Source organism: Scylla paramamosain, chromosome 1 (genome assembly GCF_035594125.1).
Source record: "Scylla paramamosain isolate STU-SP2022 chromosome 1, ASM3559412v1, whole genome shotgun sequence".
Taxonomy (NCBI): domain Eukaryota; kingdom Metazoa; phylum Arthropoda; class Malacostraca; order Decapoda; family Portunidae; genus Scylla; species Scylla paramamosain.
Window position 1 is genome coordinate 6,211,189 of NC_087151.1, and position 22,445 is coordinate 6,233,633.

Here is a 22,445-nt window from a genome sequence, read left to right on the forward strand (position 1 = left end):
AGAAGCCTAGAAGCTCCAGTGCGAGTCTGACAGTGGTTGTGGAAGGATGTCTGCGGTCCTGACGCGAAAATGAATCTGTTATATCTGGCTGTTCCTCCGTGATCACTCCGTCGTCATGATGGATAACTCGCCGGGAGAAGTGTGGCGGAGGCCTATGCTGTGCTTTATGACGGTTGTTGTGATGGGCCAAATGTTCACAGACATAATGGTTGCTAAGGGAGAATTTGTGCATAAAAACTTTACAGAGAGTGTTGGTGATAGCGGCCCATCGCTCGGTCTGCGGGGAGAGGACACCACGCATGAGACGGAAGGTGAGAACCATGCATTGGCACTAGGTATTTATGTGCCTCCCTGTGTGGTGAAGGGCTTAAGACTTCAGCGTTTATAAGTCGTCGTCTGGAGGGTTAAGTAGGTTTTTGTATCAACGTATTTTTTTTTTTTTCACAAATGAATCGTTTTATTGTCAAGCGAGTGGTTTTGTTAGTTATACACTGGTGCAATGATTGTGTTAGTGAAGCGAAGAGCATCAAGGTGTCGATCCTGTGACACTGCCAACATACGGCAGCATGTTCACCCAAAAATCTGATATACCTGACAAGTATCATAGTGTTGATTTGTGTACGAGTGAAGAATTCTAGACGTCATACAGTGACAGTACAGTGTTTGGTGGAGGAATAGGACGTTACAAAGACACACAATTCATTCTAAGAGACTACCCAACTCTTAGTAATTATTTTGCTCTGAATTTTGGTTAGGAAGCGTTGCCTCAAGCCTTTAAGGCAGCGACAGTTTGTGCAAAAAAACTGGTACTCGGAGCTTGCTGCATGGAGAAACGAGTCCTGGTAAGGAGAAAACAATTCTGGTATGCCTGTCTCGGCGCCAGGAACCTGCTCCCACTCAAGGCTGATAGTTGAATGCCTCAGCTTAACGTTGTCGTCCTCGCACTGCCTTGTGATGATCCAGGACTGGGTAACCCGCTACCTTATTTGTTGTTTTCAGGTCTCTGAAGTTCCCTACTGCATGTTGCATGTGCGGCACGCATGTCATTGATTTACACGTGTGTCATATTTACGTGCTGTCAAGGGGTTTGTTCAGGTGACATGTCGGAAGACTAATGACAGTACAGGTCTTGTCACAGTCTTGTAGGCAGTCGTTTTTGTTTTAGTGCTTACAACTTGATTATGGATTATTGTTAAACCTGCCATTGGATTTTATGTTCATGATAATGGTGAGCTGAGTTGTTTTGCCTTCACCTTGGTGTCTGCACCGCCGGGAGACACGTGGCCAGCGGCAAACGTCACCTTGAACCCTGTGAACCGGCGTGTCTGGCCACCACCCGCTGCTCGCTGAGGACCAGGGGCTCTCACCTCATCCTTTCTCTCTCCGGCGAGACTCTCTTCCTCATAATCACGTGTCGGATCACTCTGCCGTCTACTCTTTCACTCACCCTGCCCGTCGGCCAGCCAGCCGCCAGACGGACCGGCCGACTCACCTCGCCGCCCACCTCGACCCAGGGAGTGTCGCTGCCCGTTAGACCGGCCCGTCCTGTCGCTGCTGCTGCCCTTGCTTGTTGCTGCTGTCTCGACCCTAAGTGCTGGTAGCGTCGACGTCCTACTTCGGCGAGGCTGTTGGCTTACTCGTATTGTTCCAAAAATACAATTATATATACCTGTATGCTGTATGCAATAGTTAGTGGACGTGTTTTGTTCTCCCATTATGTAACCTATAGATGTAGGTTGATTCTCGCCATGAAGTGCATCCAAATCACTATAGTCTCTCTCATGGGTGGAAAGAGATCGCGCGGCGCCGCCCATATAAAACAGCAGCCCCGCGCCTGTCCACCTGCGGATCCTGAGGGGGAAGGTGTGAAGTCAACAGGTCTCTCAGTTTGCCCATTATTTCACCGCTCCCAGCCTCTCCCCCCACCCCCATAGGTGTTCCGCCAACATCGTCCCTGGTTCTTAGTACCACCGAGGCGCTCTGCCAGCACGTTGCTTCACGCCGGGTTCCTCTTTTCGGCCTTCAGCTCGCTGCTCCTTCCGCACACCCAAGCTGGTGTCCGTGGGTATCATGACGCCAGTGGGAGCCAGTGGTTGCAGTATATATTTTGGTGTATCTCTGGTTCCGCCCGCTCACTGCCTTCTCAGTCACGTCCCCTCCTCCTTTTACCAGTGCTCGTCCTCGCCCCCACGTCTGTAAATCGTTTCTCCGCTCCCTCCCCTTTCTCCCACATCTCTCGTAACTCCACTCCACCCACTCTACTGCACTCTATTCTTCTCACTGAGCCACCTATTGTGTGCATTTCCTCGGCCTTTTCAAGCCGATGTTGAGAGAGAGAGAGAGAGAGAGAGAGAGAGAGAGAGAGAGAGAGAGAGAGAGAGAGAGAGAGAGAGAGTACTACTACAGTATGTTTCAACTACTGGTAAAAATAAACTGTGCTACATTTTGACGCAGTAAAAGTCATCATGAACTGTCGCGATAGGGTAAGGGAAGGCGACGACTCGTGAGGGACAGACTGCTGCACACTTCATCCTCTTTACGCGAACTACTTCACCCTCGCACTAATCCAGCCCCGCACGTCACACGCACGCCCCACATCTGCTGGCGCCTGGATGGCAGGTCTGGTCTTTTCCCCCGCTTTCCAGGCGCCACGATCCACTACCGCCTCGCTCTGCAACCCACGGAAAGCTGGGCTGGGCGGTCTGACCTTTTGATGTCGTGATTAGGGTTCAGCTTTTACCCGTCTCTCTCTCTCTCTCTCTCTCTCTTGAAGAGAGAGAGAGAGAGAGAGAGAGAGAGAGAGAGAGAGAGAGAGAGAGAGAGAGAATCATTAACATTACAATCCTATCCTTCCCCAGTCCTGTTGCTTCTGTTACTACTGGCTGCAGTGCCCCACCCTTATCCCTGCCACCACCACCACCACCACCACCACCACCACCACCACCACCACTACTACTACTACTACTACTACTACTACTACTACTACTACTACTACTACCACCATCACCACCACAGCTTTACGACTACTATAACCACCACCGCCATTAGTATAATTGTCCCACGGTCGTTCAGGTCTGTCCGGTCCACTGGTTTGCAGGGTCAGCGAATTCTTCACTATATAGCACACGCGTCGCCAGCCAGGTATGGGGTGGGGCCGGCCAGGTGAGCTGCGGGGAGGCAGGTAAGGTGATCGGGCGGCAGGGAAGCGGAATGAGTGGGTTCTGGTCCTGGATTGCGGGCAGGTTGGGAGAGGCGAGTCGGTGCTGAGGGTGAGAGGAAGGTAGGGTAGGTGAGTGAGTGGGTAAGAGGTCGGCCAGGAGGAAGAGCGAGCCCGGGGTGCGTTGTTGGGTTTGGGAGCAGCCTGTCGAGGTCCTAGGTAGGGGAAACCTGTTGAGGATGAAGGGAATGGGTTTTATTGTCCATCCTTCGCTGTTGTGTTGTTGTAGGGTAGTGAGGGACGCAGCAAGGGTAGGTAGGGGTGGGGGTAATGACTAGCAGGGGTGGGTGTTGGGGTAATGACCAGCAGGGGTAGGGGTGGATTACGTAGCAGGAGTTGCAGCAGTGGTAGTGGCGGCGTGCGGATGATGGTGCAGTTTTCTGTGGCTGTACTGACTGTTAGTAGCACCACCATGCATCATAGAGCTCCTGCTCTGCTACTGCTGCTGCTACTTCTGTCATTACAACAAGTGCTACTACTACTACTACTACTACTACTACTACTACTACTACTACTACTACTACTACTACTACCTATACAACTGCTACTACTAAAAATACTACTACTACTACTACTACTACTACCTATACAACTGCTACTACTACAAATACTACTACTACTACTACAAATACTACTCTTACTACTACTACTACTGTTGTTACTACTACTATTACTGCTGGTGCTGGTTCTAAATAAATAAATACACAGGTACTAATACTGCAGCAATAACCAGTGTGCAAACCCACCAAAACCAGTGAGGGGCACAGCTAACAATTGGGTTGTCTTGCTGCTGTCTTATTACTAGCAACAGCTTTTTCATTTTTACCAAGTGCTATTTATCAGCAACGACGAGTATTGCAAGGTATACCTTCTATTGACCAGAATATGCTTAATGGTACCTGGGAATAACAGGTGTAGTATTTACGATTGTTAATAGCAACAGTTAACAATCCACCTATGGTACTTGGATGTGCTGTAGTAGTAGTAGTAGTAATAGAGGTAATAATAGTAGTGGCGGTGATAGTAATAGGAGGAGAAGGAGGTATTGTTTATTACCATCAGTAATAGCAGCAACAGCAGCAGCAGCAATAGTAGTAGTAGTTGTAGCAGTAGTTTACCCACGGTTTATCCTTTGTCTGTGTAGAATATAGCAATGGAATTCTCATTGTATGGGAAGAGATTATTCAGAAACCTGACCGCAACTTTGTTAGTGTGGTTTTAGGCAAACAGAGGAGGGGGACGTAGTGAGGGTGCCAAGATGTAGTCAATGTAACATACGCCATACCCTTCCACTGTTTTCAGCTTTTTACCTCCAATCTTGAGTCTCGCGAACTGTTGACAGTCTTCTTATACAATCTGACAATTGGTGGATTCTTAGCTGATCAGGGAACTTCAGATTGAGGGAAGATGTTAAACAGTGAAAGTGAGAGAAGGCGGTTACTCGACTGACCGCTTCTATGCTTCGAGGGAGTGAGTGCGGGAAGGAGCGAGCGAGGCGGGTAAGTGTACAGTACTACGCTTGCTCCTCGTTTTCTACTTGTCTAACATCATACAATTCCCTTTTGTGGCGAGATTTTAGACTGACACTAGCTCTTGACTGGGTCTAAAGCATTTGTCACGGTAACGATTTGTTTGTTTGTTGTTCCTTGTTGTTACTGTTGGTATTGTGTTGTTATTTATAGCCACACACATAATACAGTGATAGTATTGTCCTGTCAGGAGGCTGCGAGGCTTGTTTGGTCATTGCCTCCTGTCTAGGGCAGCTCTAGTTTACCAGCCGCATGTCAAGTATTTTGTCGTTGTTTGGATCTTGTTCTGTGACGACTGGGTGAAATATTATGAGGAAGTTCCGTCTGCGCGTGGAGATTTTTATGTGCTTGCGTTGGTGCAGCAATGGTGGAGAGCAGGGGTGCCGTGTCGAGTGCCAGTGCGCGAGGCATTTCCCGTAAGTGGTGGCAAGGGGTGGGAGGTATTGTGTGGGGGGTGACGCCGACCAGCTACTCGTCTTTGTCTCCCACACTGCTACCGGTGTGTGTGTGTGTGTGTGTGTGTGTGTGTGTGTGTACTTCACGTTGTAAGTCTTTTTTTTTCTTTATTTAGTAATTCAGGATCATGGTGCAATAGGGAAATGATATCTGTTCACCACAAACAACGCAAAGCCCCGCCACGACATTCAGGCAGTGTCGGCGGCAGTACTTGGCGCCTCGGGACCTGCATGGTTCTGGTGCACGCGTAGATCATGCTGCTGTTGTGCCGTGAAGTGTTGCTCCGCGTGATTCGATGCTCGTCCCTTTGGCTTACAAAGTGTAAGTGGATATGCCAAAGCCACCGCCTGTGGTTGGGGAGGAAGGGATGGGAGTGGCGTGAGTGAGGGAGCAGGTGTGGACCCCCAGTGAGGGGGGCGGTGGCGCCGCACCCCTCCCCGCCGGCACCGTGGCGCCAGGCGTCACGCCTCACCCACCCCGTCTAACCAACATATGTCACCCGCCTCTCAATTTTCCTCCAAGGCTGGGAAAAAACTTTTTTCCTCCACCTTACTTGATATTAGAATTTACTCTCCGCTTGTTGGTGTGAGAGTTGGCAGCGGACAGAGAGTCTGTAACTCACACTGGTTTTTACCGAGCCATATAAATTATATCAAGTGTAGGACGCTGTATTTAGCTTCCGTCCTTCTGACGCTTGGTATCGTCCATCATACTGCATGGTTTTGTTGCCAAGTGAACCCTCGGTAGACCTTCCCGAGGCTGGCGGGGACGTGGGAGTCTCCTTACCAGCAGTTATTTTGGACGGGTGTTTCCGGGTGTGTCACGCCTTGCTCTGCTCCGGGAGTGGGGCAGCGGGGCGGTCCCGGGTCATATCACATGACACACTGAAAGTGGCGTGCCCGGAGGTTGAAGGAGTCGACAAAATGTTTAGGGAGGAAGAGAATGAAAGAATAACGCCTGATCCAGTAGATTAGCAAGAGGAACCGCCCATGTCAGGCACACCTGGCCGCCACCAGCGGTTGCGTATTACCTTCAGGGACACACACACACACACACACACACACACACACACACACACACACACACACACAATGAGCATATTTTTTTTTGCTTCACATATACATTTGACAAAGTATTTATGAGTCTGATTGACTTATTATATGCCAAGCGACTCCAAAACCATCACTTAGTGTTGGAATGCAGCTAAAGGAAAGAGTCAAGGCTTGCGGGTCCGAGAGGTGATGTACGGAAGAATGTTACTACAGACGGAGGGAGAGACATGTACGGAAATTAGAGAGAGAGAGAGAGAGAGAGAGAGAGAGAGAGAGAGAGAGAGAGAGAGAGAGAGAGAGAGAGAGAGAGAGCCGTCGCTCATGTGTTGTGGAGGCATGATGTGATTTCCTTGTTTCCCATCAATCTTGGCCTGCCCTTTCTTTGCCTTCCTTCCGTCTTGTCTTCCCTTCATTCCTTCCCCACCTCCACACACTCCTCCCTTTCCTCCCCATCCTTCCGTCTTGTCTTCCCTTCATTCCTTTCCCACCTCCACACACTCCTCCCTTCCCTCCCCATCCTTCCGTCTTGTCTTCCCTTCATTCCTTCCCCACTTCCACACACTCCTCCCTTCCCTCCCCATCCTTCCGTCTTGTCTTCCCTTCATTCCTTCCCCACCTCCACACACTCCTCCCTTCCCTCCCCATCCTTCCGTCTTGTCTTCCCTTCATTCCTTTCCCACCTCCACACACTCCTCCCTTCCCTCCCCTTCCTTCCCTTCCCTTCCCTTCCCCAGGCACGTCGAGGTGGAGTCTCGGCGCTGCATCTATCTGGGTCACTTTGTCTATTTACAGAGCGAGTCGGAGGAAGAAGTGGAAGTACCCGCGTCCGGGTTTTTTGGGTCTTACGTATGTTTTCACTGCCTTGAAAAGTGTCGTATAGATAATGTTGTTTTGACGCGCACCGCCCGCCTTTAATTAAACTCTTCCCCTTACAGCGCCGCCTTTGTTCTGGAAAGTGTGGATCACTGTACCCCTCTTTTCCTTCGCCTCGCCTTCTGATCTCTTCCCACCTTTTAATTAATTTGCTTCCACAGTGTTCCTTCCATCCTCTGTGGCACTAAGGGTTTCGTAATGATAAAATTGGAAAGACTTTTCACGATTATTGTTTTCTTTGAGTGTGGCTGCTCTGATGCGACATTAATGGAGAGAGAGAGAGAGAGAGAGAGAGAGAGAGAGAGAGAGAGAGAGAGAGAGAGAGAGAGAGAGCGCACTTCTTACAAGTCATCACAACCAGTTACGTACTTATCTCAGAATTCCCTCTTCACTGTCATAATGCTGGACCAGTTAAGCTGTCACATAAAAGCTTGACAACGCAGAGGAGACCCACGTGTCTGCCTCAGGCGGGTGTTGCTTATTGCTTCGCCGCGGTAGCACAAGTCCGTTTTGTGCTCGCTGACCTCCACACCCAATTAGGATGAATTACTGATTTTAATGCACTCTTACTTTCTATTCCTTAACACTTGTATGAATGAATGGCCAGATGTCTTGCGGGAAGGTGACCAAACTAGTGCTTGTCAGTTTTATCGGACTAATTATAGTATTTTTTCTTCTCCAGTGCGATTTTCATTAGTGCTGTGCGTAAATCATGTGGATAATTTTACCTTGCCTCTGTGTTGGTGGAGTGTTTAGTGTCAGGCCGCGAATATGGTTGCGCGGGCTGGAGGCTTGGCTGTGATGGATGACGGCCAGCTCTCAACACCCAACTGTGGCTCAGGTGATGAACGGCCACCTGGGGAAATCTGGGGAAGGTCAAGTGAGGTAACTGATACTACAGCTGACTGTGTCCCGGGACAAGGCATTTGTACTTGTCGCATGTGTAAGTGCGTGGAGGAAGGACGTGAGCACTGTGGCAGTGGTGATGGTGGTGCTGTGTGTGTGTGTGTGTGTGTGTGTGTGTGTGTGTGTGTGTGTGTCCCTCAGCTCCACTAATGAGGCAGGGAAAGAAAAAGACAAACTGTGCACGTCGCATTAGTGGCATGAAATGAGGCACAGACGCGCCATTCTCCGCGCCTGCCACACCGTGATTGGCTGGGCGGGCGGGCCAGTGTCGGATGAGTGTCTTCCTTTCCGGTCTGAAGCCAAAGGGATTTCTGTGCACTGACATTATTGCTAGCACCGTCCGATGTGGTCCGGTGCTTACTAAATATGTTTTATACAGGGACTGCCACGTAGAAACCTGCTGGCTTCTTGCAGCTTCCATTATGGCCTTATGTAACTATGTTTATTCCTGGTGTTGTCATTCGAAAGAAACCAAAAACGAAGCACACATTGCGAGACTCGGTCAAACAAGGCGATGCCAAATGAAAACTAATGCCGTGCTCAGTTTACAAGGAACATGGTCGTGTTGTGGGTAAAGTATTATGCGATAAACACCTTTGGCAATACTTTTTTCTTCTTGGAACCGCACTAGGAAACGTGTTTGTGTTAGCAATATTAATTTCCCTTGACAGACCGCAGGGGTGGCCGGCGGGAGGCGTGACGTGTGTGCCGAGCAGGGGCGGGGGCGTCCTGTGGCCCTCAGCATGAACTCGCCGCTTCATAACCTCGCCTCTTTTTACTTCATTATATTTATTTATTTATTTTTTTTGTCATTTTGTTGTTGTTGTTTTTGTCACCGTCGTCGTCCATGAGAATCGACTGATGGTTGTGGCGCGCCGAGGCAGTAGAGGGAGTGGTGTGTGTCCCTCCCTCCCTCCCTTCACAGCCCCTTGAAACAAATTCCTCCTCCCTCCTCGGCACCCCGCTGCTCATCGCCATCTGGCCGTGGTGCGAGGGGAGGCAGGCTCGGGATGGCGAGGCTTGCCCGTGTTATAAAGTTACCTCTTACGGGACGCGTCAGGAATGCAGGAACCAATGTTATTCTTGAAATATGTTGCGGCTGGTCATGCACTGCTTCTTACATCAGTAGACGTGTTAGGTTGGTTATAGCCCACTATTTTCTGCCCGGATGGAGATTCCTGACCTTGAAAATACCCAAATGAGGAAGGAGACGAGCACTGAGTCTTGCACCAACAGGGGTGTGTGCGGCGAGGAGCGAATGGGTCCAGTGCCCACTTTGTTTGTTCGGGATAATATATTGTAATGTAAATTAGGGTTATGAGCCCTTTAGCAAGTGTGTGTGTGTGTGTGTGTGTGTGTGTGTGTGTGAGGACGATGTTGGTATGTTAGTAAACGAGCATTGGTGTTTTGCAGGGGCGGAGGTGCGGTGCCACTGTAACCTCCCGCGGTGCGTCAAGCTGGGCTACATGTGCAAGAGTCTGCTGGGCGCCTGCTTTACCAATAGCACGCCTGCGCCCACCCACGCCTACACCGGCAACCACAAGCTCCATCGTCCCTCGGCACCCATGCACGGCTGCGTCGAACTCCTGCCTGAGTAAGTTTCGTTTCTGAAGTGATAGGTGTGTGTGTGTGTGTGTGTGTTTGTGTTTGTGGGGCAGTGAGTCCTTGCTTGGCTTCTGTGCGTCACTTTAATGTGTTTCGACTTTAGATGTAACCTCGTGATTTATGCCTTGCCTTACCTTACTTGTTATCGAGGTTAAAGTTGTTAGAAGCCTCCTTATCATACTTAAGTTATAATTTCAAGGTTGTGTGTGTGTGTGTGTGTGTGAAGATTCTGAAGGCCCAATCCATTTAGTTAAATTTGTTACCGCACAATTGCATAGGATACGTGCTTTTCGTCTTATGATTGTTACACACACACACACACACACACACACACACACGTACACGTGGAGTGTGCTTGGTGTGCGTGGTGTTGCAGCAGCTGATTGTGTGATAACATTTATTTTACAACTGTAATTTGGTCATTATGATAAGGTGCCGCCTAACAAACTCTGAAGACAACTCCATTCTCCTTCATCCTGTATCCATGAATAAAATGCATAACATTAACATGCATTGCGTACAGAAAAGTAACTAGCATTTGAATCTTCAGGGTGAACTGGTTGAATGATTAAACTGTGTCCCTTGTCGGTGCTTCAGGAGTTTCGGGACTGTACTTCCAAATCACGGTTGTCGTATCTCTTTCATTTAACAGGTTGTAGTAGAAGTTAGGTGGGTTTTTCGTAAGTCTAGTGATACAATGATTCTTCTGTTAATAAAAAAAAAAAAACGAAAAAAAAGTAAGAAGCTCAGTAATCATCTGTGCGAACTTTGGACTGATAAGCGCCTTGGATTCATAGGGCTCAGAAACACTAACAGTTTTTGAATTGCCCTTTAGATTTAGGAAGTAGAGTGCTTGGCGGCATTGGTGAGTGTACTGACTTGTGGTTGTGTTGACAGGAACAGGCATGCCGAGTGTATAAGAAAAGGGGGAGTGAAGCCGCCCCAAGGAGTCCTCGCTCTCACCCCCGCCCCGTCCACGCCTCCACAGCCAGACCCCGCCCTCACCTGCTGCCGCTACGACATGTGTAACTTCCAGGATATTGACATCTACATCCAGGTGAACGGCGACGGCCACGCTGGTGAGTCCTGTGCGCCTTGGTACACACACACATTTCCCTTTATTGCTTTGCTCGGCCTTCATGAACATTCTTGTTAAAAAAAAAAAAAATGCATAATCGCAGAAAAAAAGGGTGATCTTATCTAGGCTCCAAAACCACTTAAAAGACTGTAGTTTAAAAATGTTTAAAATTGTTGGTGATTACGAGAGAAAAAATGTTTAGTAGTGAAATTATTCCCCAGTTACATACGTGTTATTGTTCAAAGTGGATAGGTATTGTAGTGCCTTTGTTTATGATTGCGAGGGAGGGGAGAGGGAGGTGAGGGAAGTTAGAGTATTGACGGCAGTGAACACGTCTCCACCAGCATCGATCACGCGTCTGTTTGTCGCGCCACCTTATGACACCCACTAGTCAGGCTTCCCGCACACCCCACCACCCACCCACCGCCAACTCAGCCTGTTGTAACTTGTTGATTACACACCGAGATGAGTCATGTGGATGTGAGTCTAGTAGGAAGTCTTGCCTAATAACCGTAAAGTGGGGCTCCGAGTGGGTTCCTGGCGGGGCTGATGTATGAAGGTCAGTGTTGTGCATCGCTGACCTTGGATGCAATGTGGAATCAATACCAGCTTGGCATTGACGTTCATTGGGAGTAAGGGAATATCTTTTTTGTGGTTTTATTTTTGTAAGGGAATTTCTTTACTGGCCTTCTATGGTAATCCTCTACCTTCTCATTGCATTGCCAACATTCACATCATTTGTCTAATCCAAATTTTGAACTGAAAGACAGAACATGAGCTACATTTTTTTTCTTATATTTTTATTTCTTATGAATTCTAAGCACCACATTTCCCTCTATTATACATAACTGTCTTCCTCAGATGCCAGCTCAGGATGCAAGGCAACCTGTGATTGGAGGAAGATTTAATATCAAATTTTGAAAGGATTAATTTTTTTCCTTGAAAACATTTGGCCTCCCCAGTGAAATAGATTACTTGTCTTGCAATTGATCCAGGAGTTTCAGAGTCCTAATTTCTTTTGCTGTTGCAGATATGAAAATACAAGACTCGGATATAGAAACAGTGTGGTTCCGAGCAGCAACAATAGCGGTGCCTATTGCTGGGGGCTTCATACTGATTGTACTGGTGCTACTGGCCACTAAGATGCTTGCCAAGGAGAATAAAAGACAAAGGATGGCACAGGTAACTTCTGAATGATGTATTTCTATAATATACATATTTATGTATGATGTACATCTGCAACTCATATAACTACCCAGAGTTGTAGAACACATCTTACATCAAGAAAATTGTTCCTGAAACTGATTTTTGGCATTTATGTTACCAACTGGTAATTAAAAATTTAAAGTTTTGTAGTATTGTCTTGTAGTGTTGTCAGTGTTCTTTTACAACTCAAAACTGTTTTATCATGAAGGTCTTCTGTTGGGCTTCAATGTTATGTTTGTATATGTAGTTAACCATGGATGACAGTCTTGGATGCAGGAGTTGAAATAATTTTGAATTTTGTGATCATGTTGGATAATAATATTCAAGGGCAATCCTGTGCTTGGGCTGCCTGACTGACAATTTACAGTGACAAATAATTATGAGCAGCATAACTTGGCAGGTCACAGTAGAGGCAGGTCACTGATGTGTTCATGTTACCATAATGGCATGTAGGATATATCTGCTGCCCATCTCAATCTGAAAAAGACATCACAATACTAGAAGTATTCCAAGAGATAATCAGGGCTCTGCACTCCTGATGCCTGCTGTGACATGACATGACTGCCTTTGTCAAGTTAATTCACACAAGTGCTGTGAGCCAAATACTACAAATTGTTATTGATGAATACTGTATGGTGCAAACTTCAATAGATGATAAGTGGACATTGCTGAGAGAAAACCAGTGCACTATTGCTGCTGTTACTATTACACTATCTCTCTCTGCTACAGCACACAGACCCACAGTATGTTCATGAACCACAGTTGCTCACCACAGCCCCTCACATCTATAAACCCTCTCCCCTTCCCCTCTTACTACAGCTCAGACCCACAGCATGTTTACAGATTACAATCCTCTCTCTCTCTCTCTCTCTCTCTCTCTCTCTCTCTCTCTCTCTCTCTCTCTCTCTCTCTCTCTCTCTCTCTCTCTCTCTCTCTCTCTCTCTCTCTCTCTCTTCTTCTCTTCTGCCCACAGACCCACAGTATGCCCTCCACAGTATGTTTACAAACCACAGTTGCTCATCACAGCCCCTCACATTATAAACCCTCCTTCTTTCATTCATTTTTTTTTCTCTCTAGTACATAACTGGTAGTATGTCTGAATCTCCTCTGAATTACCCACTATCAGTATTCATCAGACTCCAACTCCTCCTGACATTCTTATATTCATTACCCTCACAGCACCCATCCTTTTAAATATTTAATAACCAAGGCAAAAAAGAAGGGCAGTTCTATTCATACAGCAGACAAATCACTTGCAGTATATCCCAACACAAAATTTATAGTTAACTTGTAACTGTCCATATCTTGCCCATGCAGTCTCAAAAGTCTATATCATCATTCCTGTTCTATGTACTAATTATTACATGATATGTTTTAGCTACTTATTGCTTGTATTTTCCAGCAGGTGCTAGGGGAACATTACTTAAAGGCTGCCCTGTACCCTGGGGGAGGTTCAGCAGCCCTCACTCACTCATCAATCTGCTGCCACCCACCACTCACTAAAGGTGCCCTCCTGAGTGATATAAGCATAAGAAATACTTCTGAAGAAAAGAATCCCAACTACAGACACCCTGGTGGGCACATCTACAATATTGAGGAGATCAAACCCTTGAATGTTATCTGTCAAGATGACCAGTGGGACCAGAGACAGGCAGAATCTCCACCCCTGTCTTGAGCTGTGTGCTAGACTTTTCTAAATATACTATATATGTAAATGGTGTTCCTCTGAACTATACAGAATATTGAAGTGAGTGTTTACTCCCATAAGCAACTGTGAAGTGCTGATGGTCCAAGCAAAACTTGTTTGCACGAGTTATGTGACTCCCTGAACATGGAGGACACACTACCATAGTTTCTTGGAACCTGTGAAATAGTGCAGTGCTACTCTAACAAAATACTCATTTACTATAGTGTTGATGTTTTATAAAGTTCATGTGCTTTCAAGTGGAGAAAGTATGTACATTTTTATACATATCATATGAAACATTTTCTTGAATTATTTACATAAAGCAGCATCTTTCCTCTCAAATGTGAGTGAAATAAAAACTTTTGTGATTATTTTGTGATTATTTGCTCAAAAATCAGAACTGTACTTGGGGAGTGAAAATATTTTTTTATTCCATTGCACTACTGCAGTTATAATAAACTGGTTCAAGTGTGAATTCCAGGACATTTGATTTATTTGTGATAAAAAATGGCCACTAGTTAAAACTTACAGAAATTCTATGAATCAAAAATACCAATATTTTCTGCTGAGTTTATAATGAACTGTGTGATGAAAATGATTGTTCTGGCAAGCAATGTTAGAAATGCCCATGGTGGGGAGCAAATCTTGTACTGGGTCAACTAGTAGTGGTCACAAGTTACTTGCAATGAAATTAAGGGAATTAAAAAAAAGCCTGCAGTGTGGGTTGTATAAATTTCCCATGTACAGATAAGTGCAGTGTTAGCAGTATTACATTGGATCTTAGATGTGCAAGTAAAGCCAGGAAAAATATACATTTCCTCACCAAAAATATGATGTAAGTCTACTTATATCAGGTGATTAATTAGAAAAATAACAAGGCATAACAAGCACATCACAGAAAACTGAATTTCCTGGACAAAGCTGTGATATGTTTATTTGCTTTTTTCTTCTCATGTTGTTCACAAGGTGCTTCAAGTAAGGCAAAGCTTTGCTGCCTGTAAGCCTTCCAGAGCTCAGGACTTTAGCCACCTCAAACATTTTAAGGAAAATCAATAATGACTTTATAGATAAGGGTGTACCATGAATGATTCAAAATTTATGTTTGATAAATCATTTAGTCTTGTTAGTTGACTATGGTTTGATTTCTTTGGTTTGGCAAAAACCTTTGCCATGTGATGACATTTTCACATTGATGGTATACAAGATAATTTGGATAAAACAACCTGACTTTGTATTGTCCACATATAGACTGGTAGAAATATTCAGATGTAGATGGTTTGTTAATAAGTTCCTACTTTCTGCATTCCCAATATATATGGTGGTTTAGTTACAAAAAAATTAGTTATTTCCTTATAGAAAGTATGTATGCTTTAACTTTCTCCTGTATTTATAGGTTTTTAAGTGGTGATGATAATCTTATTAAAAGCAATGTGATTTTGGAAATATTTTGAATATTGAGGGGAACAAAAACAATGCAACATGGATCAATTTTTAGATCCATTCATAAATGATGTGTAAACAATTCTTTCTTAGCCATGACATTCAAAATGAATAAATGAGGTTTTTGATGTTGAGCAAGCTTATGCAGCATAGCTTTTATGTAACAAGTTATGAAGGTTGAGTGCTGTACTTTTCTACTTTCCCATATGTGATGCTACAATGAGAGCACCCTGGTGCTTCAACATGTACGAGTGCTGGAGGAAATTTTTGCAGGCATGAATATGTCTGGTGATATTACTTGCACTTTGTGAATCAAATATTTATTGCAAGCATGTTTTTCATTATACCCACTAAAAGATCCTATTCTAAAAAGATGAATAGAATAAATAAGTAAATATATAAATTAGTTATATTGATTACTTGACACCTGTATGAAGCAATGCTGCATACAGATGAGTGGAGAGCTTGGCAATGATCCCAATCTGGTGTACACTCATTTGCTGATCTTGTGACAACTTTTCAAGGTTGCAATACTTTTTAACTTACTTGACTTCCACTCCCAATGACTTATGTCTATTCTCCACATCTAATCAATGAAGTACATAATACTTTCCGTCCCTTTAATTCACATTTGCATTTGGCATTTAGAACTTTGTACCTTTTAATTCACATTTGCATTTGGCATTTAGAACTGTACCTAACTGCTTGGCACAGCACTTTGTAAGTTATTTACTCTCTTATCTCCTGGATAAGTGACAAAAGAGTACCATCATACTCAACACTGTTAAAAATGGTTACATCCTTTAAAGCCTGTCTCAAAGCCAAAGTGCAATGCAAGGAGCGACTCACCTCTGGAAGTGCGGGAGTCTTCCTTTACATCTTCCAGGGTGACTGCATGCAGGCTCTGAAGCACCACCTCACACTGTGGATGGACAGCAACATCCTGCAAGCCTCGGCACAATTCTCGTACTGTGTTGGGAGCAGCTGCATGCAGGAGCACAACAAGACCTTGTACTTCTTGCATTATAACCTCAACACTCTGAAGACAAAAAAACTCATCAATTTTGTAACCATGAACCACTTCTCCATAATGACAGGGCTCTACAGATCTCTTCCCACATTCTGACTTTAGCCTCCTTATAAGGCAACTCATAAGTTTTACACCTTTCCTAACACACGTTAAGATATATTATATTTTCTCTACATTTATATCCCAAATTTGTGTACCTAGATGATAGATATTCTAAGTTCTTCATTACTATCTCAGAATGGGTGGCAAGGCTGTTTTTGTCCCATTTCCACCCATCTTACTTGTAAATTGTGACCATATCTTGCAAACCCAGTACACCTTGCTAACCATATCAACAATTAAAATCCTTCCTTCTTTCCCAATTTCATTACTTCCTTTCTTCTTTCCCAATTTCATTACTTTCATTTCCATAATTATGTTGCATCCAACTAGATATATCTTTCAAAGGGGTTTCACAAAGAATATTAGTACTAATATCAAAATTTACTTCTCCCACTCATTATTAAGCAATGCAGCCACTGATTTTATTCTTATATATTTTAACATCTCAACCCTAACCTTCTTTAATTAATTTTCTTTCTAAATTTTCATCTGTAACCCCTTTTTTATTAGTGAAGCATAATGGCTAGATCCTTTGAAGGCAGCTGTCACACCTTTTGTATTCATCACATCATGTTCAATCTTTTACCCATAGGATAGGAAATCAACAATTTCCTTTGGCTCATTCATCACCATCATTTTCTTTAACATCCTTATTTCCCTTACGGGGCTGGAAAGTTTTCAGAGTTCACTAGAGGGGATGAAAGACTAAAGCCTCGTTCCCACATTGGCAAATCTGGAAGGCAAACGTTTTGCCTTCCAGATAACATAGATTCGCAACAGAGTTGCCTGAGTGCGCTGAGTTGCAGCTCATTTGCCAGACAACAGCGAACAAATGTCTTGGATTGTTCAAAACATTGGCAGTGGAGTTGCCACAGCTGAGAGTTGTAACACATACACTGTGGTGTTGTAGTACTGTTGCAGCACTGATGCTGGTGTTACAACAGATTCACAGCTGTGTTACAGCCAGTTTGCTGTGTTTGCAGCACAGTTGCAGTGGATTTGCCAAGATAGCAACCTGTGCTACATGTCCCTCACACCTTTGTGCTCTGGTCATGTGGCAGTGGACTGACACTTCCCTGTAAATAATTCTGGTGACTACTTTGTCAAACATCTCCTTGGACATCTGCAGGTTAACTATAAAACTTTGCACACCCTTCACAGCAAGTTATTTTATCAGACTGTCATAATGGCCAAACTCTTGTCACCTAAGAAGCCATGGTTTTGTCCAACAAACCTTCTTTCTTTTGTTTCTCCTTTCTAGTCTTTCGTCATCTATTCAAAGCTGGATCGACTTCAATCTCCTCCAGCTTAAGGTCCAACTCAAGCTGGTAAAATTCTAATTCACTTTGCTGTGGAAGCATCCTGATGACATACACATAAAAAGGGTTATAAGCTTCTCTTATATATATATATATATATATATATATATATATATATATATATATATATATATATATATATATATATATATATATATATATATATATATATATATATATATATATATATATATATATTCTATCAGTGAGTTGCACTGCATTCGCAATGTTTTCCATAGTCGCAGCAGATTTGTGTTGATGTTGCAACACAGTCACGAAAAGTTTGTAGTGCGTTCGCAGCACACTGACAAAGCACGAGTGAAAACACATTCGCTAAAAAGTTGATGTTCAGGAAGTTGCAGCGGAGTTGTAGAGGAATCTCCATCAAAATTTGCCAATGTTGGGAACAGGGCTTCATTAAACCATCCAGCAGCAGGTTTCCTCTGAGAATAATTTTGGTAAACATTCAAATTTAATAAAATGCAAAAACATCAAGAACATGGATTAACTAACCTCTGCCTCTATGCCACAGTCTTCCTCAGTCACATCATACAGAAGGCGCACTGCCATCTTCAGTATGTGCATGGCATGGTAGTGAACTTGTGGCCAGCAAGCCTTCACATAGTACTGCAGGGCCTGTACAACATTTTATCTTGTCAAATTATACATCTTAATATTGTTATGGAATAGTATCTTTTGGTGCAAATTTAAGCATTTATCATTTATGAACTAACTGGAAGAATAAGAGGACTAGAATGGAGAAGGATGAGATGCACAGATAGGAGCAAGAGGAAATTGTTCTGGTGTGTGTGTGTGTGTGTGTGTGTGAGTAACTGTTGTGAGTGGCTGCAGTTGGAGTAAACATTCAAATAGTTCAAGAAGTAATTGTATTTTCAATTAAGTACTTAACTTCAAAATATTTATTCTGTCCTGTGCTGATGGTCCTTCAAATGTTGCTAAATAATCTTCACAGACATCCATTAATTCCTTAGACCACCTGAGAGAGAGAGAAAGAAAGAGAGAGAATACAGTGGGACACACACACACACACACCTGATGTATGCATGATGGTATTTTGTCTACATCCTTCACTAATTCTTCGAGAATCATGAAGCATAGAAAATTATTGAAAAATCTACAAGTTATTACCAAATCACATATTTTTAAAACATGTATGGAAAACAATATAGTGAACAACAGAAAATCAACAAAAGCACTTTATTAACACTGATCTGCTATGTCTTCCCAGGGCTGTGTTACATAATTTTTTGGGAATAATTCTGAACAAACTGATAAATTGGGATAATAATTTGACAGTGTGTTTCAGACACTCTGCTAATATTTGTCACTATAGTTAAGTAACAAAAGTGGATAATAAAGCCATTTACCCTTGTAAATCAATGCATGTAAGACCCAGCCAACTGCCAGACACATAAAGGTGTCACAATGTTGTTGCCACTCCCTTGTCTCTGCTCCATCAGAAGAGGATTTGTTTCTCAGTAGCAATAAGGAATAAAATATACAGTGTGTTGAGTATATGCATAATTTGTAGACTCATCATGCCTCCTTTTCTTTCATCTATGATGCATGCCTGGAAATGGCACATTGCTTCACAAATTCTGAGCATGTAAGTATTAGGAAAAGTAAACTATAATTACAGTTTGATGAGAGCATAACAAAGGTGCATAATACTTTCAAGCAATGTATAAGAATATAAAGCAGTTTTTGTATTAAAAAAAAAAAAAAAACAGTATTAATGTAAATATTATAAGCTCATGATGAGCTACAGTGTCCGATTAAAGGTAATGACAGACTCTGTTCTCCCAAATATTATTATAGCTTGCTAATACTGGATAAAAGTATCCAGGTATATACACAATAATGCTGGTGATGGCAGGAACTGTAGCACTGGGGCAGAGCATGACTCTACAATGACATCCTGATACCTTCATGCTTTAGGCTGCTGGCTAGTCTTGCATGTGGTGAATTTACTAAGGCAAGTACCCTTATAATACATCTTTTATTTGACCTTAACGAGAATTAGCAGTGGCTAAAACACCCTCAATCAAACTGGAATCCCAATTCATCTGTTTGTTACGAGTTAGGTATTCCCAAAAACAATGTAACATGGTTCCTGAAATGTATAATAAGATGAGGATGTCTGTATCAAGGTACAGGACAGGTTACATGACTTGCATGGTGCATTACTGAGTGATGAGAACTTCTCTTGATGTTTCTTTTTTAACTGATGCATTAATTTCTTTTCGGATCTAGAGTTACTTAAGTCAAGCAATGAGTTTGAAATATATATTAATGATAATGACATACTGAGAAATATTTTTTAGGTCAGTCTCTTACCTTACAGCAAACAAATTTAAGGCCAGTACAAGCAGAGGAAGAGCAGCAGTGTACACTGAGCGCAGACACAACTTCTGCTCATAAGCCATCTCTTGTAGCAACTGCTGCATGATGAAGTCAAGAGTGCTGTCCTGCAGGATGAGTAGTACTATTACACATCAAATCTTGAATATGCAGAGAGAGAGAGAGAGAGAGAGAGAGAGAGAGAGAGAGAGAGAGAGAGAGAGAGAGAGAGAGAGAGAGAGAGAGAGAGAGAGAGAGAGAGAGAGAGAGAGAGAGAGAGAGAGAGAGAGAGAGAGAGAGAGAGAGAGAGAGAGAGAGAGAGAGAGAGAGAGAGAGAGAGAGAGAGAAATTCTGAATATATAAATGTAGGCATGTCTGCAAGCACTCACATATCAATGCACGCACTCACACGTATAATTGTCAGCATGCACATAACATTGAAGGTGAGATGCATAAGAGATGTACTTATATCAAGAACAAAATTAAAATGAATAGAGGCAAAGAACATAACATAAGAAAATAAGAAGCCATCAGGCCTACACATGGTCTACTTCCAAAGCTTATTGAGTCTATTCCATTCATCTCCCACTCTATTTGAGAACCAATTCCTTCCTATCTAGTTTTTATAATCAACTTTATTAAGTTTGAACTCATTATTTTTTACCCTATCCTAGTTACTGCCCCTGAAATGGGATGTGCTGATCTAATGCTCCACAGAAGGGTAGGCCTGCTGCCAACCTTTTTCCTTACAATACTTCCTTTTCACCAGAAAGGAAAACCTCAACAATCTCAGAGATCATGAGAGCAGCATGGATCCCATAAGCTTGAAATGACTTGCATGAAAAGATAAGTACACCAGAAAAAAAGCTTCAGGATAACCTTATATGCACCACAGCCACATTTTAGCCACAATCAGGTAAATATGGAGCATTCGCAAGCAATAGCACACACACTCACACACACACACACACGAACAACTTTTTTAAAGTGAGAGGGGCACTGGCCACAAGCAACAAAAATTTGGAGAAAAGAAGGCCCACTAGAGTGCATCCCAGAAACAGGTCAAAAGGGTTATCCAAATTCAGAGGATAACTGTCTTCAAAGCTTATTCTAGAGAGTTCAAGTGATAGGAAGGAGGAAATACAGAAGCAGGCACGGAGTTCCAGAGTTTACCAGAAAAAGGGATAAATGATTGAAAATACAGGTTAACTCTTGCATTAGAGAGGTGGACAGAATAAGGATGAGAAAAAGAAGAAAGCCTTGTGTTGTGAGGCCACACAGGAGGAGGGGAGGCAAGCTGTTAGCAGGATCAGAAGGGCAGTTAATGTGAAAACAGCAGTAGAAGATAGCAAGAGATACAACAATGTGGCAATGAGAGATGCTGAAGACAGTCAGTCAGAGGAGAGAAGTTGATAGGACTTACATGTTCCAGTTTTTCAGCCTTAGCAGGATCAGCCTCTAAGATCTCTGCCACCTTTATGATGGTTGGGTACAGGCTGGATAATACCTTAGACTCCCTCGAATACAGCAGGGGCTTCAGGGCATCATATATGACAGCTGCTCGACCATACCAGCGCAGCTCTGAACCCACCTGATTGAAGCACAAAGGACACTGTCAGAATTCTGCACATCAACGAATGCATAACTTGAGCTCCTAGAAATTATATAACATGCTTTTCTGCCCAAATTACAATTACTTCTAATGATAACAAAGCTACTATTCTTACAACCTAACAACACAATCATCATTAGTCTATACAATTCCATCATTTGACAAAGGCTCCCCCAAATTTCTCCATTCATTCCTGTTTCTGTCTATTTTAAGCTATTCTTGCAAAACTAGTCATTTATCCACCTTGTGCTCCATCTGTCCTGTCTTCTTGTACAATCCATAAGTTGTTCTTACTTTATTTTGATTATCTTTCAATCTGTTAGCTATTCAGAGCAGGAAATGCTTAAAGGGAGAGTTCTATTAATGGATGATGTGGGAGGAAGGGTCATGAGTACACACTAGAAGAGATTAGAAGCCTGGAATGATATATCATTAAAGAAATCTAGTAAGTTAGCCAGGGATGAAGTCATGCTGGTTATCTATTAATGGCTTATTTTCTTCTAGAAATTATACCATTTAGTCTCTGACAACTTTCACAACTTTACTATGACTGGACTAATCCATGAGATGGAACAAAGAGGCATTGAAACTCTGATGGAACTATTAATCTCACCAACCAGACCATAATGATCACTATGGCCCAAGTGAAATTTAGTTGACTCTGAATGTCCTACAACTACACATCAAGGCATTTACACATACACACGCATGCAAGTACACACACACTCACAAATACAGTTGACATCAGGACTTACAGTGTTTTCTAAAATATGATGGAGACATTGGATGCCAAGGAGTTTGTTCCTGTCTTCCCAGTCATCCACTATGAAGAGTGCTGGAGGCAACAGGAGAACCAAGTGCTCCCCTAAATCATCCTTCTGAAAGATTAATTCTGGACTCAGCTAAAAAAGCACAGAGCATTGTTTTAGGAATATTTTTCACTAAAACCAAAAATTCCATCAAACAAAAATA

The 22,445-nt window shown here is 43.4% G+C and overlaps 2 protein-coding genes across 6 annotated transcripts in view; one reads left to right on the forward strand and one right to left on the reverse strand.

The window, feature by feature from the left end:
- LOC135096895 (uncharacterized) lies at positions 1-15,378 on the forward strand. Of its 2 annotated transcripts, none has more exons than XM_063998703.1 (5): positions 1-311; positions 9,447-9,627; positions 10,536-10,717; positions 11,747-11,898; positions 13,325-15,378. In XM_063998703.1, exons 1-5 carry the CDS (start codon positions 116-118, stop codon positions 13,595-13,597), a joined length of 984 nt encoding a protein of 327 aa, XP_063854773.1. In that variant the 5' UTR covers positions 1-115; the 3' UTR covers positions 13,598-15,378. The 2 variants fall into 2 exon arrangements, with proteins under 2 accessions (XP_063854773.1, XP_063854800.1); XM_063998730.1 differs by having other exon boundaries at positions 13,328-15,378.
- The window catches only part of LOC135096711 (TELO2-interacting protein 2-like), a 23,543-nt gene continuing 12,988 nt past the window's right edge, over positions 11,891-22,445 (reverse strand). For all 4 annotated transcript variants that reach the window (XM_063998627.1, XM_063998540.1, XM_063998471.1 and 1 more), the window contains 7 exons: positions 22,229-22,351; positions 21,285-21,452; positions 19,859-19,989; positions 18,410-18,497; positions 18,014-18,136; positions 15,899-16,088; positions 11,891-12,399 (listed from right to left, as the gene is read on the reverse strand). In XM_063998627.1, coding sequence (XP_063854697.1) covers positions 12,395-12,399; positions 15,899-16,088; positions 18,014-18,136; positions 18,410-18,497; positions 19,859-19,989; positions 21,285-21,452; positions 22,229-22,351 — 828 coding nt within the window. In that variant the 3' untranslated portion in view covers positions 11,891-12,394. The remainder of the gene's footprint in view (positions 12,400-15,898; positions 16,089-18,013; positions 18,137-18,409; positions 18,498-19,858; positions 19,990-21,284; positions 21,453-22,228; positions 22,352-22,445) is intronic.